Raw genomic sequence first — 16,929 nt, forward strand, 5'->3', positions numbered from 1 at the left:
CGTTATTGATTTGAATTCTTATATATAATTATTATACGTATATATTGTATAATATCTAGACTGAGGATTTTATGCATTTCTGACAAAAATTAGTAGATGTAATTCAAAACAATAAAAAGATTAAAAGGTTTTAATTTCCGCAGTCTAGAGTAATCTATATGTATATTTCAATTATAGTTTGTTTTCCAAGGAAGACAAAGAAAGAAAGTAAAGTTTGTTTCTTTATTACATTGAAGAATGAAATAATGAAAAAATGACGTTCCGAGAGCACATATTGAACCATACATAATGTTAAACCCCAGTTCAGTTTAGTTACGATTATATCACGCAACAATAACTAGTCGAGTGGCCATCGTCGCAGTAGAACGGCAGCGATTCACTTCTGAAAAATTCGTTAGAGTTCATAAAGCAGAGGCCACGCTGCATAAAGATTTTGTGATCGCGGCCGTTTCTCGCAGTGTGCGGCGTGCGAGCCCGTGAAATTTTTACAACTGCGCGCAACGTTTTCATCGCCGGATAATAAAACGATGAAAAAACGCGAAAATAGGAAACGGAAGAAATCTCGCGACGTTTACCCCCTGTAATTGTAAATTATAGCGAGCCACGTTCATTTCTTTCTTTCTTTTTTTTTTTTTACGGCGGAACGAGGCCGAACGACGGGCACCCGTCGAAAGAAAACGGCCGCGTTTTAATGATGGAAACATTTTTAATTAATTCCCGCGAAGAGGGAAACGGCCGTACCGGCTCTTTCCGCTCGAGCGTGCGCGAAACTTCGGTAGCTTTGCGCCACGATTCTTTCGGAATATCGGCTTGTTATCTTCGGGAGCCTCCGTCTCTCTCGCTTCGATGTATGCGAACGTCTTGCTCGATAGTATCTCGTTCGATGTTGCAGCCGTTCGACCGTGAAAGTGTGCGACTAAAATTATACGGCCGTCTTTTCCTTCGATCGACGGATTATTTATTGCTCGTTATGGCTTACTCGCGCACCGACGATCCTTCCACCGATTCACATTTTTATGAGCTATACTCTGCCTTTTTTTACGCGACCTAATTCCTCCAGTTTATCTGGCCATTTCGTCCCGGCTCGGGATAACACAATATGGTCTTCGATCGAAATTTTTCCGAAGGCACAGTTGAAATTATAGGGTAAACATACCTAATACTGCGGGTGTACGTTTCACTGCGGTATTTTTTTCCCAATTAGATTAAAATACGTAACAACAAATATTTTGCCCTGAACGAGTTTGTACAATTCAATGAGATAGGAACATTCTTCATGAAAGGTAAAAATAAGACCGTTTTTCTTCTGTTTCGATCAGCAAAGGACTGTTTTTCACAAGATTGTACATTCCTTAAATTGCTTTAAATTCTTACTTCGAAGCAATGAAGATACAAAAAGAAACTCAGCATTATTAATGAGCACGCAATAATTGGTACATGGCTCTTTTTCGTCCAAAGTAATACGTACAAAATTTTCAGGGCCACCAATTCTTTTTTGTATTCGGAACACGTTCCTCCATAAAATGCTCGCACATATTATTATTTCATGATAAAAATCAGGAATAATATTAAAATAAAGTGCGATCGAAGTAGAATTTACCGAAATTAGAAACACATTTTCGATTCCACATTTCCCTGGTTTTATCCCGAGCTGTCTAGTGCCGGTTTCCTAGCAAAAAGGGTTGGAGGAGTAGGAGGAGAAGGGAGGTTAACAAAGGAAAAAGGGGAACGGTAAGTACACTACGAGATCGTTTACGTGCGGTCGGATCTAATGATCTATCATTAACATATTATATAGGCGGGCCCGGCATGTCGGGGTGAAAACCGTGCCGCGGGACGAGGTTTACGAGCCGCCGCGCGTATTCTAAAACAGTTACTCAAAATTTGCATGTCCGTGCACGCGTCCCTAGTGTGAACCGGATGTAAGAGAACTATTATTCAAATCCAACCTATTTTGCCCCCGTGCACGAACACGCCCGGGCCGAATTAGACGCGGGAACGTCGATCGTTCCGGGAAAAGTCCGCCGTCGTTTTAGGAACAATTATTCGCCGGTGTGTACGCTCGTGTACCAACATGTAGAGAAGCTCTGCTGGTCGAGCGGCAGGACGGACATGTGAATAATGGCGACGGAAATGTGTACCACTCGAAGATAACGGCGGACGGGTTGGAATGGAGATTGAAAGATACTGATTTAGAGATGTACAAGCTGTGGGGAAATTGTACAGCGTTACTGTAGACGACGGTGTAACTGTGCACAGGGTGGCTCCGCAAGAAAAGGTCAACCCTTCGCACTCGGAGCTGTTTTAACTCGAAAATTAAACATTCTTCCTACTTAGAATAATTTCATTCTATATTATCTTTTTTCTTTGTATGAATATCAAATTGATATAGTACCTAGTACAGTACTAAAATGTTTAGCAATTGATTAGATAGCAACATACATTTAGTTGGTACGATGGTCATTACCAAAATCCTTTCACCGGAGGCTTCATCAGAAATTTGGGTAATAATCGACCACCTTGAAACGCGTCGTCATGGTCGATATTCCGAACAACAACCCCGAGTTATCCGCAAAAATATTTTATAATTCAGCACCAGCTTGGAAATTCGCAATTTAATAAAACACCAACAATACTCGTGAAGTATTAACGATACGCTGATATCTGTAAAATGTAACCGCACGTACGCAGACTGCATTAACAACATTGAAAGCAAATATGTATTTCATAGATCGTCAAACATCGCCTATTAACGATTAATCACAAACACAGTTGTCCTAATATAATAAAATGAATATCCGAATTCGAATCGATGTGGCATTTCAAAGGTATCGTAATTAAACGGCAATACGAACGGTTTGTATAATCTACTTACTTGCGGAAGTTAATTACCCTCCTCAAATATTTTATTAACGAAGTTCACGGTGAAATCACTGCGAGCGTCTTACCTGAAACAAAAATAATTCGAGATTAGGATAATTCTTGAATATACGAGGGACATGCACGTGGATATTTGTTTTAGATCGTTCTGTAGCAATGTTACTTCTACTTTAATCTGTTTCGCGCGGCAACGGAGCGTTTCGCTGCCAAAAATTCGAGGGCAATCAAGAGCAGGTGGCCAGTTCGTTTCGAATAAGCCTTTGGGAGCGTCAAGGCTCAACTTGGACGAACACTGTGGCTCCTAATTTACCTTGACCCCGTTCACTCTCCGGGCAACATAACTTTTCTTCAATTAGGCACGCTTTCGGCGATGCGCTCGCTTTCTACTATCCTTTTCTACCCGTTCTACGCACTTCGCTATTCGCATTCGCGTTTTACATTCGAGAGTAGCCAAATTCGGCCAACACGTTGCTGAGCCATGTGTTTTGAGAGTGAAAAATATCTTAAAAATTGATAATAGGGTAACTTTACCGATTCCTGCGATATTAAGTTTCGACCGTAATTTATTATTATTCCTAACTTATCATTAGACTGCGGATTTTATGCATTTATGACAAAAATGAGCACGTACTATTTTAAGCAGTGGACATGTAAAAACTATTTAAGGACATCGATCTATTAGTCTGAGCTTAATAGGATAATTAAAAGAAGAATACAATTTTTATGCGACTCCTGTGTCCTGCAAATCAATGCAAACATTTTTTATTTTGCATAAAGATCCGCTTAAATATAAATTTAAGTATGATTGACTGATTCATTGTCGAACTCTTGGGATAATCTAATAGAAATTTTAACATATTATAATACTAGTAATAAATTTTTAAATGTTTTCGGCGCAACGGTTCGATCGTTTATTACGAATTATGAAGCAACTCTGCTAATTGCATGTACGACGCACGCAAATTTATATTCCCCAAAGCAAGTGAGTGTGTCTTTATGAACAATATTTCTTACATACAATCATTCAATATTTCTGTTTTTCCAAAATTACTACGACATATTTAATTTACAGACGCGATTCAAATAAATCTTGAGAAAGATCCGAACTAGGATCGAAACGTTGATTTTGGGTGACAATTAGCGAAGTTGCTTTACAATTCGTAATAAACGATCGAACCGTTGCGCCGAAAACATTTAAAAATTTATTATCAGCAAATATGATCGATAGAAGAAATATAATTATAATACTAGAATGATCGGACAAGTGGAACGCGCGAGCAATGGTCAGACAAGTAGAATAGCCACGATTTATAGTCAGACAAGTGGAATAAGTGTGACAAATGATCGAGCTAGTAGAATGAAGATGAGTTATGCTCGGGCAAGTAATACACGGATGATCTACGGTCAGACCAGTGAAATAGGGTTGGTCAATTGTCAGAAGACCACAGTTAGGGCGTCGTATGGTCAAACAAATAGAATGCGAAAGCTCTTACCCCTTCTCTCGTTTAGAAAATGAAATAATGTTTAGAAAATAAAAATGAACAGAAGTCATGAAAATTATAAATTGCTCGGATTCACTCAGATTCACGATTGTAGCAAACGTATAAATCGAGTCACTTAGTGCATTCTCGATATGTCCAATCGATACATTCCATACGTTGCACGAGACATACAATGCAATAATATTCCGTATCTTTTGCATCAATGGATTCTTTACTTCCGTCTTTGTGATTCTTATTTTTTCCTTTCTTCGGTGACTTCGTATTCCCTTGCTTCGTCTGTATTTCTTCACATTCTGCAGTCGATTGTAACGTTGTAACGGTGATATTACGAATTCCCCCGTAAATGTACGTATTGAGACAGTAGTTTTCCATGAAGTGTCTAAAATGTGCCATAATTGTTGTAGCAGATTCTCAATTATTTACAATGTTGACACTAGTAGATCGATCGAAAGTGAAAGCCAATTTTTTACCATTTAAAATCAGTTTTGTGACATTTTCCGACAACTTAAAAATCCCATTCGTTTATTTTTGTATGCATTTATGGCTTATAAACATCTTCAAAAAATGCTGTAGTATTAAATTCAACAGAATTTAGTACGATTTGATTTATTGTGGATTTACAAACACTATTGCCAATGAAAATGGAATTTTACTTGGTACCATTTTCCTAAAATTTGTCTGAAAATATTGAAAATTGCATAAACATCCACAGTCTAATCATTAGACAGCGAATCTTTATATGAAGAAATTAGTTGGGCGAAATATAGAACAGTAAAAAAATTCCAAAATGTTGTAATGTTGCTTTTAATGTAACAAAGTCGTTAAGGGATGAAATCAATTTTTATGTAATTCCTGCTAAACGAACTATAATTATGTGAATAGCCTCGTTCGAAGAGATTATAAAGTGAAGTAACAACTAACTGGAGCCAAATAAAAATTTCTTTCTTCTTTTAACCGTCTTGTTAAGCTGAAATGAATACACCGATGTTCTTCTACCTTTCTAATTCGTCCACTGCTTTAAATTTCACGTGCCTAAATGACTTTCGGAACGATCAAATAGATATCGCAGGATGCGAACGTTTCGATCGTCATTTCCGCGAAAGTTGAGTCGGCTGGAGTTAAGAAGCAGCGTGTTCTGTTTAATATGGTAGGGTAGGCTATAATGTATCGTGAGGAAGAGTATAGGGAGGCGAGCGGGAAAGTTTCGCCGCAATAACGTGCAGTTTGACAGAAACTTTATCAGATAGTATCTGAATTTACGGGGGCGCATTCAGTCGGGGCCGTGGTCGTCGGGTATCGAGCAGCCCGCGATCTCCACCGCAATAGTAATTCCCGATTAATCATACTGTCTCGTAGCACGGTCCGCATGGAGGGCAGCAATTGCTCTTTCCCCGGCCACGAAGTTCACGGCACGAAAGGCCTACGGCATGGGGATGGGCGGAGAGGGTAGGTCGCCGAGTACGCGCGAGCAAGAGGCTAAGAATCAAAGCGAATTAGCCGCGCCGCTGGTATCCGCCCTACGATTGACACTTAAGCCGTAAATTGCTTACTCTCTCTCTCTCCCCTTCCAATAATGACGATCCGTACTATCGTTTTACGTCGCAGCCTGCTCGCCGACACACGAAACACTATCGGTGGCCGCCGTCAAAGGAGAGTCTAGATTAGACCGACAACTACATCGATCCTGTGTTTCGCGCCTGGCCTATGATGCTACACCACGGACAGAAGAACGTCTCTTTGCCCCGTACCCAGACCACCGACACACGCACCGCTAATTAATCTATCTAATCTGCCGACGGTACACCAGTATCACGGTTCATGCAAATACGACTTCTATTTTTCTTTCCCCGAAGCACCTACTGCGTCCATTTAGAATATTTTAGAACGTCGTTCCGAAAGTAATTTCGTTCTTCGTGTAAAAGGAATGCGGATGTTTATGCATTTATGACTTTGAAAATTTTCAAGAAATGCTGGAGCATTAAATTCGACGGGATTTAGCACGATTTTTATTTATTTTGGATCTCTCTTAATGTGCTATTACCCATGAAAATGGAATTTTATATGGCAGCACTTTCTTCAAATCTGTTTAAAAAATTGTGTGTGCTGTTTAAGGAGAGGATGTACCCCATCGGATTTTCCAACATGTTTTGTACAGTGCAAATTTCATTGTAAACAATGTCGTAAAAAGTCGTCCACCCCATTATTTTGCTACTTTAAAACAGAAATTCTACAAGAATGGTTTCTTGAAGTCGCCTGAAAAATCGTAAAAGAAGATCTAAATGGTAAAAAATTGGCTTTTTCCTCTTGACAAACCGAAATTTCTTTCCGAACGACATAATAGAAGGTGGTGAAACCAAATAAAAATTTGTTTCTCCCTCTTGTTACATACGACCCACCGTTTCATGTTTGGCATGAATGTGTGAAATCTTTAGCGGCGTCGAGCATTCTGGCTGAATAGATGACTCGACCGAATCTGGCGCGACGTTGGAAACGTTGAAAATCTGAAGCGACGAATTTCTAAGCGGAAGAATAGAAACAAAATACACGCGGCCCTATCTCGCCGAATGTAATGTTGTTCAGCGAGCGACAGACTCCGCCGGAAATATATAACTTGATTTCAATGCGAAAAGAGTCCCATCCATTCGCTTCAATTTAAATGTTTGAATATCCGTTCCTTCGCCGAAAACCATAGAGTCTCGAATCCACCGCGCAATTGTGCGAAACGGCGCGGCGCGGGAGCATGAAACGTTATGAAACGAGTTCCTTCTGCGAAATTTTATCGGGGACAGTAAAATATACGTATTCCGCGGGTTTCTTCGCGACAGGATACAGACGGCCTGTGAGAATGACATAGGAGGAGGTCGGAGTCGAGAATAACATTCAAAATCAAACATTTAGAATTAATATTAACAGATGATTAATGTGTGTGCTCACCGAAGTGATTTTTCAAAGGGCAAAGGGCTTTTTCCTTTCTGGTAATCTCGATTTGATCGCTTTAAATGCATAATCGTCGCTTAACGCTCCAAAATTTATTTAATGAGATGAAAATTGCCACTTCACAGCACTCAGCATATTAGCGCGGAAATTTATTTTTAAATCAATAGAAATATAATTATAGTATACATTCAATTGCTATGTTATAATATTTTAATATTTAATTTTGCGATCGTTTAGTTTTCGTGATAAATAAATTAGTTTCTTTCAAAGAACAATTTCAGAGAATATTATTTTTCCATTATTAACGTTTAATCTTCATACTTCATATACAATAGACTATAGAATACCGTTCCCTTTTAGCAATTTATGAGAGGTAACGCGGGTCTGACTGGCGTAATTGAGAAAGAAATCGTAAAGCAAGAGGTTAATGATAATTAGACTGTGGATGCAACATAAAAATGTTCTGACTCGTTTGCGAGAGACGGACGTCGCCAAGTAAGAATTTATTTCAAACGAATACATCGATTTTCTTCAATTTCTGTGCGATTAATATTCTTCCTCTGACCTACTAATTTCCACCATAAGTGCATAAAAACCTGACCGTAATTATGGCATTTAGACTGTGCCGAACTTCATCCATATTTATGGTTTCCTTGACGACCTTACACAGATGGAAATTAAATGAAGATCTTATTTCCTTTGTGCAAACCACTTCGGTACATCGGAAGCAAAATGAAATTATGTTAAATTCATAAACACACAAAGTGTTCAACTGCACACAGATTTTCCGCGCTTTATACGACACTTTGAGCATCACGTTTCGTTCCCGTTTCAAATCGACGACCGGAAGCTTCGATTATGCGTGAAAAATCGGTGAAAAATCGCCGATACAATTCTCCGGTCCATGCATCGCGAGTATTGTGTCGCCGATAAATTTATTATTCGGCAAATAATATTGTTATTCCGTATAAAATCGACATCGTTCAGCGTTAGCTAACAGGCCATGCTGTTTATCAATCGAATCATCGACATGCAAACATCGTGGCTATTGCAGGAACAATGAAACACACTTAGAGAGACGGGCTAACCGTTTACAATGGGAACGATCGATTGGATGGGGAGGGAAACAACGGCTAATTGCAATTAATCGTAAGCCATCTTCTTCGGAGCGGAGCCTTGCCGTTAATTTCGTGGTACCATTTTCGTAATCGAATTATACAGAAAATTCGACGGAATGGAGGATATTATTCAGTCGGTATCATGTTTGCCCCGCGAAATTACAAACTCGTGTGTTCAACCGTTAACAATTTAATGAGCCAGATTCAGCTCGGTTCGTTACTGATCTTCTCGGCCCTTCCGCGAAACCCAATTAAACGAAAAAATGAATGTGACGGGCAATTAGAAGGATACGTATCGGATACTGATGAATAAGCAATATGGCGCGGCGGAATAAAAATGTCAAGGGGCGAATGCCGAAAATATCGGATATCCGGCGCTTTCATGGAAAAAGTTCGATCGAAGGACCAGTGCCAGCTGGACGAATGAGATACAGCAACCAGCAAAAGTTTAAGACAGCCAATTATAATTTTAATACTGTGCTTCTTATGAAAATACTACTTTCCTGAAATCAAATTGGAATCGGAAAATCTAGTTGGAATCGTGTCATCATAAGTGAAATTTTTGTAGAACAGTGTCAATCTTGATGGCCTAATATTCGTTATAAAAAAACTGCGAATCTTTATGCATTTACAGGAAAATTGAGTAGATGAAATTCGAAATAGCTGAAAAACTTTAAAATTGAAGATGTCAATCAGAATCATTAAGGGAGGAAATAACATTGGTCTAATTATGAATGAATTACCGATAAATTATAGAACACGAACGAAATAAATGGGGTTCCATTGGACTGTTCCGAAAATACATATCGGGAAATAAGTAATCTCCTGGCGCGTGAATACTTGACAGTATGTTTGGAGTTCAAATATACCTAAACTTTCGAATCCGCTCGAGCAAGCTAAATACACATATATTAGTCTCAACAGGACGTTGAATGGCGAGGCATGTACATATTAAAGCCCGACTGAAATTTCGAATTCTATCTGTTGATTCGATTAAAGCAGCGACGTCCCGCGGAAGGAAGCAACGCGGATGTATGAATTCTTCACTATCTCTCTACCTAATTTTAAGCACGAATATTCGCATTCTAAATCGGTCCACGTTCGTTCACCCTCGATGATCAGTTAAGCACAGTTCGCGGGTTTTGTTTAAATTAAGGGGGCACTGCACCGTAGGATAATTGAAGTCAATATTTTATTTCGGGTTGCATTACTTAATAAGCTGAATGAAACTTTAAATAAAACAATTGCTAGAGCAATTTGCGTGCATTATTTACACCTTGTTCCTTCACGAAGATATCGATGTTGTGTAATAAATACGTTCGGTTATGTATGTCGTCTCTCTTCATTTATTAATAAAGCACAGAATGATATTTAATCAATTGCATAATTCCCGAAACAACCGACTTGTTTCCAATCACGATTATTTACAAATCGTCAAGATCCGAGCATATTTGTATTTGTTCAGCAACGCTGCGGGTAATATTATTCGTCGCGTGGACAAAAAATATATTTAAACAATTTTTTGATGGAACGAATCAGATCTCGATCGATCGAAATTTCCAGGATGGACGAGGTTTCCGGAGCGATCATGCGTGAAGCGACGCGACGTGGAAACGCGGCATGGCACCGTGACGCACCAGCGAATTAGTTAGAGGAGACAAATTAATGAGACGATTATTGGAAGCGACGAATTTCGACCGCTACTTCGGGCCAGCAGTGACCAACGTCGCGACCAACTATTTTATCGCGGGTGAACCGTGCGCGACGCCCGCAAGCGAGACGCCATAACGGTTTCATTAAAACGGTCAACGCGACGGGTTCGCGGCCCATTATTCGTTTTTACGAGCCAAGGAAATAGCTTCAGTCAGTCGGCGCTCTTGTGAACTCTGTTGTTTCAAGGCTCGGATGAAAGTATTGTTCGCCTTGGGAAAGAGTACTCGTTGTCACACTTAACCTCGGTTTCGTAGCCCCTCGACTGTGTACACCCCGCGTTTTACACACACGCTCGCCTTTATCGCGCCCTTTGAATTCTTATTATTATTTCACCTCTTGCTCTACGATTTTCTTCTTAATTCTTCAAAACATTATCAAAATTGGGTAACTGTACCAATTACGAACGTACTTTATTTTAATATCATTCCTAGATTATCATGAAATGATATGTGGAAGTATTTTATGGAAGAATGTGCTCCGAATACAGAAAAAAATTGTTGCAGTTCACACCGCAGTATTAGGGACGTTCATAGTGGTTTTGTGCCGCAGTAATGAGCTCCTCCTTCGCGTTAACGTACGTAATGCTGAGGGCTCAATTTTTCTAGTAAAGGCAAGTTTCTTATTCTTATCTGAATAATGTACAACCATTTGAACAACAATCCTCTGAGAAATGTTTCTTTCAAATCCTGAGATTCTAAAAATATGAGAATGACTGACAATTTTGTGAAAAGTACATTTTCATCCCTGATTGATGAAAATTGTTGAATGAACTTTATTCGAACACATATGCTGCAGCTGTCCGACTAATGTCGGCCTTTTCTACTTCACAGCAGCGCTGCAACAGCACTCGTATTTTTGTGCAACGACAAACACGTTTCTAATCGACGTGTTCGATTTCTAAATATTGAATTGAATTGGTTAAGCGTGAAACATAAATGAATAAACGTTTGGCCTTTTTCCGAATGAAACAGAATGCCGAATCGAGAGCGCCCCTGTGGCCGCGGGGACGACTGATCCGTAAAATCATTGCGGACACACGGTCACCTGATTCCTAACGAAATAAATACGGCCGGATTGTATTTATAAAAAGAGGCCGTGACGGTCGTCGGTTGTTTAATTAACCGGTTAAATTCGCAATGAGTCGTAGCGAGATCGGTAACGGATTTTTGTTGGACGCTTAAATGCCGGCCGCGTGATTCCCGCGGATTTATTCCGCGACACGGACAACCCGTGTTTCCTATCGGTACTAATGCGTGCGCTGCGTGACTCGACAGCAGTTTATTCGCCGGCCGAAACATTACAATAAATTTCGGACGGATAAATCGGGTATTAAATATCAAAGTGCCCCGATAAATATGCTGAAAAATAAAAAGCACCTTTGGAAATGGTTCTATTTCAAGTCACCGTTTCATACTTGCCTCAATCTCGAAATGAAGACGTATCTTTCAGCCTAGAAGATTTTTAATCTATGTAATCATTTTTACAAGAATCTATAGCAAATTAATAGAAAATAAAGAAGTATTTAATCGAGCGGGTTACTCACATTTCGTTCTTCGATAACTAAAGATTCTATTCAAAAATGGCTTTTCCGGAATCACTTCACTCGCGACAAAGCTCGACGAAACTCGACGCGTGCCTTCGAACACTCGGAGAGCAACTGAACTGTCTTCGCACCTTATTTGTTTAGGCGACGGCTCGTTTTCCAGGTGTGCCTGCTGTTGTCGATTCTCGACGCGATTCGAAGGAAACAATTTCCACATCCCTTTCAGAAACCCCAGCGCCGCCACTAAAGTTTTATTCGCGATAGATACGGCTATTCCAGCCTGTCTGACCTCGTCGTTTCTCGAGATTCCAATTCGACAACGAACCCCCACGCATCGGCCATTCCCTCAGCGCGTCATTAGCCCCGTCGCGTCGTCGTTCCGTTAGCAAAAGGGCTGGGAAGATTTATGGGGTGCTAAAGACACTCCGCCTCTGGGCCGATGGTTAATTCCAGCGGAACCAAGGATCGCGGGAGCCCTTGGGCCGAGTTCTCGCGATAACACGGCGAATTAAAATCACGGAAGTGGAAGGGAGCGTCGGATGCATCCTCGGGAGAAGGGTGTCGATTCGATCGGGGGTATTTCCGAGGGGTCGCGAAAATAGCTAGGCCTGGAGAGTTGGTTGGGAGGGTTGGGGGGTCGAGGGCCGAAGTGGATCCTTCGCCTTCTAGGCTGCGATAAGACGTGAAATGGACGCCCGTCTTTCCCCGAGCCCACGCGAACCACGCGAGCGATGCGCCGATAAGCCCCGCCGACGGAGTTCCAGCTCCGTAGATATGGATTTTCACTCGAGACGAAAGAAGAGCATTCCCGACGGCCCCATAACAATACGGTTCGACGGCTCGCGTGGCTGGAGTCGACTTCGGTATCACGAAGGTGACGAAGAAAGGAACTACCTGCACGTGGGGAGAGGTGTGCGCGTCTCTGTAGAATCTGGAAGAGGGGGATTGGGTTCGGAGAAGAGCACCTCGGAGAAAGAAAAAGAGCCATGCTCTATCTCGGCTGACGTAGGCCGTGGAAGTCAGCGGTTCAAGCTGTAACGTTATCTCCCGGCCGATAACGATAGAATGGCCATTGCGGAGATACAGTGGGCGCACAAAGTATTCGTACACATTTTAAAGACGAATCGCTTTCTCAAAACTCGACCCAACTGCTTGAGTTTTCTTTCCAGACGTTAGGATTAGTTTCCACATAATAAGTTGCATTTTTTGTTTTTCACATTTGAAACCATTAAATTGTTTATATGTTAGGATTAGTTTCCTAGATAGTGTGTAAATAGTTGTTTTGTGGGTGAAAGGTGACGATTCTTAAATCTTTTACCTGTACACCTGTACCTGTAATGAAAATATAAAACATGTATTTTGTAAATCTAAGTCAGTTATATACAAAGTTTCATCGGAATCGGTTGACGCATAAAAAAGCTATGGGCATTGTACGATGTAAAAATCTTTGAATCTAGGGTTTGCGATTCATTTAAATCAATTTTTGCTATTTGTTCAATCAATTATATTTCAGAAGAATCTTGATCGATTTCGATGAAACTTCGTGCATGTATATAACTTACTTACACCTTCTAAATTTTCATTACATTGGTTTACGTAGTAAACTACGTCTAACGTCTGCAAAAAGACTCGAGCTGTTGTGTCCAATTTTCAGAAAGTTATTCGTTTCTGAAAGGTATACGAATACTTTGTACAGTCGCTGTAGCTCTTACTGCTGCTGGTTAGGAGAATGGTGGCCCGGTTCAATCCATCATTCACTCGTTCGAGTGCGCATCCCGACATGCAACCGCATGCAATCGTGTGTGCATACGGTCGACCGAAGGGAAGCTGAATCGAGCGGACCGGAGCGGATCGGTGCACGCCGTTGCGCCGAGAACGAAGAACAACCTCGAAGCCCCCGGCATCAACGCCGCCGCCTGGATCGCATGTTACTGATCTTCGCCGTTGCTCGCGCCTCCCTCACGGCTTTGCTGACCACCGCCCCGCAGTTCTCCGCCCGATAGCCGGATACCTTGGATAGAAGAGCGGTTAGATTTCTCCCAAGCCAGAGCCCGGCCGCCTCGTTTATCAAGCGCGTGATGAAGCTGTTGGGTTAGGCGAGCGCCTCGACGAGAGAGGCCACGGCATAAGCAAACCGCCTGTCTTATCTCGAATCGCAACGTCTTGTTAGAGCCACCCCCTTCTTCCCTCTCCACCCCCATCTCATCGAGCCGTTTTCCACCCACCCTCTATATCTCTGTCTTTCTTCCTCGTAGTCTCGCGTTTCGTCGTCCTCTCGTTCTCCGGCGTTCCTTGAATTTCTCGCGGCGAACTCAAAGGAGAGCCGAGAATATTTTTCTGGCCGAAGATCTTCTCCTGCCGCGGCATCCTTTACCATCCTTCCCTCTTTCTTTCTCTATTTTCTCCCGTTTCCCGCGCACCCCTACGCTTTTCCAACCCTCCATCCCGCCTCAACAGCGCCACCGACAGAGGAACGAGAAAATAGAACGTGAGTATTCGATAACGAGGCGGGCCGGCCCAGTTTCTACTCACTACCCCAGGAAAATCTCCCGCGTCTACGTAGGCAGATACGAATTTTTCCGCTGCATTTTCTTGACCCGGTTTCGCCGCATAAAGCGGAAGGGATCAGAAACGACAAGTTCTCGCCGGTTCCGCGCGACAGGGTTCTGATATTTCTTTCTTCCTCCCCTGTCGGCTCCTTTCCTCTCGTCCCTCGACTCGACACTCTTTTGCTTTCTCTCTCTCTCTATCGCTCTAGCTTGTCTCTCTCTCTTCCTTTTTTGTATCACGTGCCAGCCACGCGTTCATTACTGCCCGCTTACGGCCTATGTCTTTTCCTTTCTTCTATTTTTTCCCCTTTTTTACCGTCGCGCCCGGCAATGGAATGCGTGCTAGCGCGGCTTCGTTAACGCTTCAGCAACGGGAAAGTCGATGCTGGATCTCTCTGGAAATGATGTCGCGAATACGCGCCGCTGTTATTCGCGTCTAACAGCGAAATTTTCTGTTGGCGTAACGGCGACGATCGAAACCATCGTTCCCGATACACTCGGAAACTAACGACACCATGACGCTGTTGAAAACGGCGCGATAGATCGGCGAAAGTGCAGGCAGTTCTTTTGTAGAGTGGCTTGTTATTCAATCTTCGTCGAATTGTGTGTACTACAGGTTTTTCACTACATACTGACCCTTGCGCAGACCAAATTAACTTTTTCACAGGTTAAAGTCAACAATAACAACGTTTCACAGGTTAAATTCAACAATAACATTTCACAGGTTGAATTCAACAATGACACCAAGTAAAAAAATTTGAGCAGTCGACAGAAATTTTAATTAGACAAGATTCACAGCACAGACTTTCCAATTTTCAAAATTTTCTCGTTCCGACAGTCCTCCTACAATATTCAAATAAAAAAATATCGCCGTTCAGAATATAAAACACGAAGAGCCACTTCAATTTTTCAAATGGAGCGACTATAAAGTTTTGATATGCTCTTTACATTAGTAAATTGTCCAACTTTCCCGCGGACTACTTTCCAAAGTTCGAAAGTATCAATTTCAAAGATTAAACTGATCGTTCGTGGTGTACGCTCGAAATGATTTTCAATATTTTGTGTCGTGTACACGTTGTCGAGAGCACACGGTGAATTTTGAAAAACGTATGAATTCGATATCGTTAATTGATTTGTAAATATCGAATGGTAACACTCGCGGCCAACCACTCTGTATTCTCCATGCACACAGCGTTTATGGACGTGTGTTTACATATCCGCTGCGCAACGATCCAGCTCGGTGATTGTCGAAGATCATTAGACTATGTACAGTGGAGAAAAATAAATATCGACGAGTGCCATTTTTCGGATCTTTCGAGTTCATTATTCAAAATCGAGTTTTCATTGTCGGTATCGTATCAATTACTAAACGTTTAGGTATTTATGAGGTGTTACAGCAATTAAATATCCATGAAATTTAAAAAATCCTGGAGAATGGAAATATTCCATGTCGGAAGTAGACTGCGGATTTTTATACATTCATGAAGAAATTGACTAGGTATAAAAACTATAAAACAGTGAAAGATTAGAAAAATCTACGAATATTGTTACTTGTTCGCAATGTATAAATATAGAATCTAATATTGTTTTGAAGTGATATTAAATTAATATTAAAATCTATTAAGCTGATATTAAATTAATATTAAAATCTATTAAATAAAGATCCGCTGTCTAGTCGGAAGAAATCTTTAATTTTCGAGTTAAAATGCTCCGAGTGCAAACGATTCAAAGAGAAACACTTTACGAATGGATTTGTACCGATATACATATAAAATTATGTAGAATTTCGTTAAAAAATCGGCTTGCCCGGTTTCTGTCTTCAATTCCATTAAAAAATAAACTTGCCCAGTTGTTTGCACTGAGGTCTTCGATTGAAGAAGCCTTGGGACTGGCAGGGGTTAATTGCCAGCGCAAGATAAAGACAGATTGTTATTTCTGGAACAATGGTAGTTATCTTAATTGACGGAATCTGTCCCTTTCTCTCTGAAAAGAGTAGCTTGGAGGATGATCCAGCACCTCGAGAGAGTCAGGTTCGCTCGAAACCGAAACGAGCCAATGTCGCGACCGACTGCGCGAATGAACAGTTTTCCAGCGACTTGTCAGACGTTCCCAGAGAAACTTCACAACGAGATCCCGACTCAGTTTGCGGCGTTAGAGAAGTTAGCCCCTTCTCATCGTTTCCCAGCAACACTGTAGAAGTCGACGAGAGCGTCGAGCAAAGCCGGTGAAAATATACGGTGGAATTTATATTAACAATACAGAGAAATTGATCGTGGGACGACCTAATTTACGCGATTTGATGCATGGCGCTCGCTACAGTTCCACTTCAGTTCCAAGTTTATCCTTTGAAACGTGTTCGCGTTGTTCCCGGCGCAATCTACTTAAGAGTAGGAATAATTAAAAAGAGTCTTACGCGGAACGGTAATTACCTGAATCGCATTCCCCATTGATCCGCGTCGATATAATTTCTCTGGGTCTTCGCTTCTACCCCGACGATCATCGATTTAATACCACGGCGATTGCAAATTGCCTCGTTACGAAATTAGAGTCGGGTTCCTAGAACGATTCTGAGATTCGAGGACGACTCTGAGACGACGAAGAAATGTTTGTACAAAACGGCTGAGCGTCAACCTGATTCGCTAAGCACTTATTTTAGCCACTTGAGTTTTGTGGGGCCACTACTGTAT

The 16,929-nt window shown here is 41.3% G+C and overlaps 1 protein-coding gene across 2 annotated transcripts in view; it reads right to left on the minus strand.

The window, feature by feature from the left end:
* Window positions 1-2,875: 2,875 nt before the first annotated feature.
* LOC143216876 (uncharacterized) overlaps window positions 2,876-16,929 on the minus strand; it is a 252,206-nt gene continuing 238,152 nt past the window's right edge. The window contains exon 3 of one of the 2 annotated variants that reach the window (XM_076440454.1): window positions 2,876-2,948. In XM_076440454.1, coding sequence (XP_076296569.1) covers window positions 2,931-2,948 — 18 coding nt within the window. In that variant the 3' untranslated portion in view covers window positions 2,876-2,930. The remainder of the gene's footprint in view (window positions 2,949-16,929) is intronic. The other variant, XM_076440440.1, reaches the window with a different exon arrangement.

Source organism: Lasioglossum baleicum, chromosome 2 (genome assembly GCF_051020765.1).
Source record: "Lasioglossum baleicum chromosome 2, iyLasBale1, whole genome shotgun sequence".
Lineage (NCBI taxonomy): Eukaryota > Metazoa > Arthropoda > Insecta > Hymenoptera > Halictidae > Lasioglossum > Lasioglossum baleicum.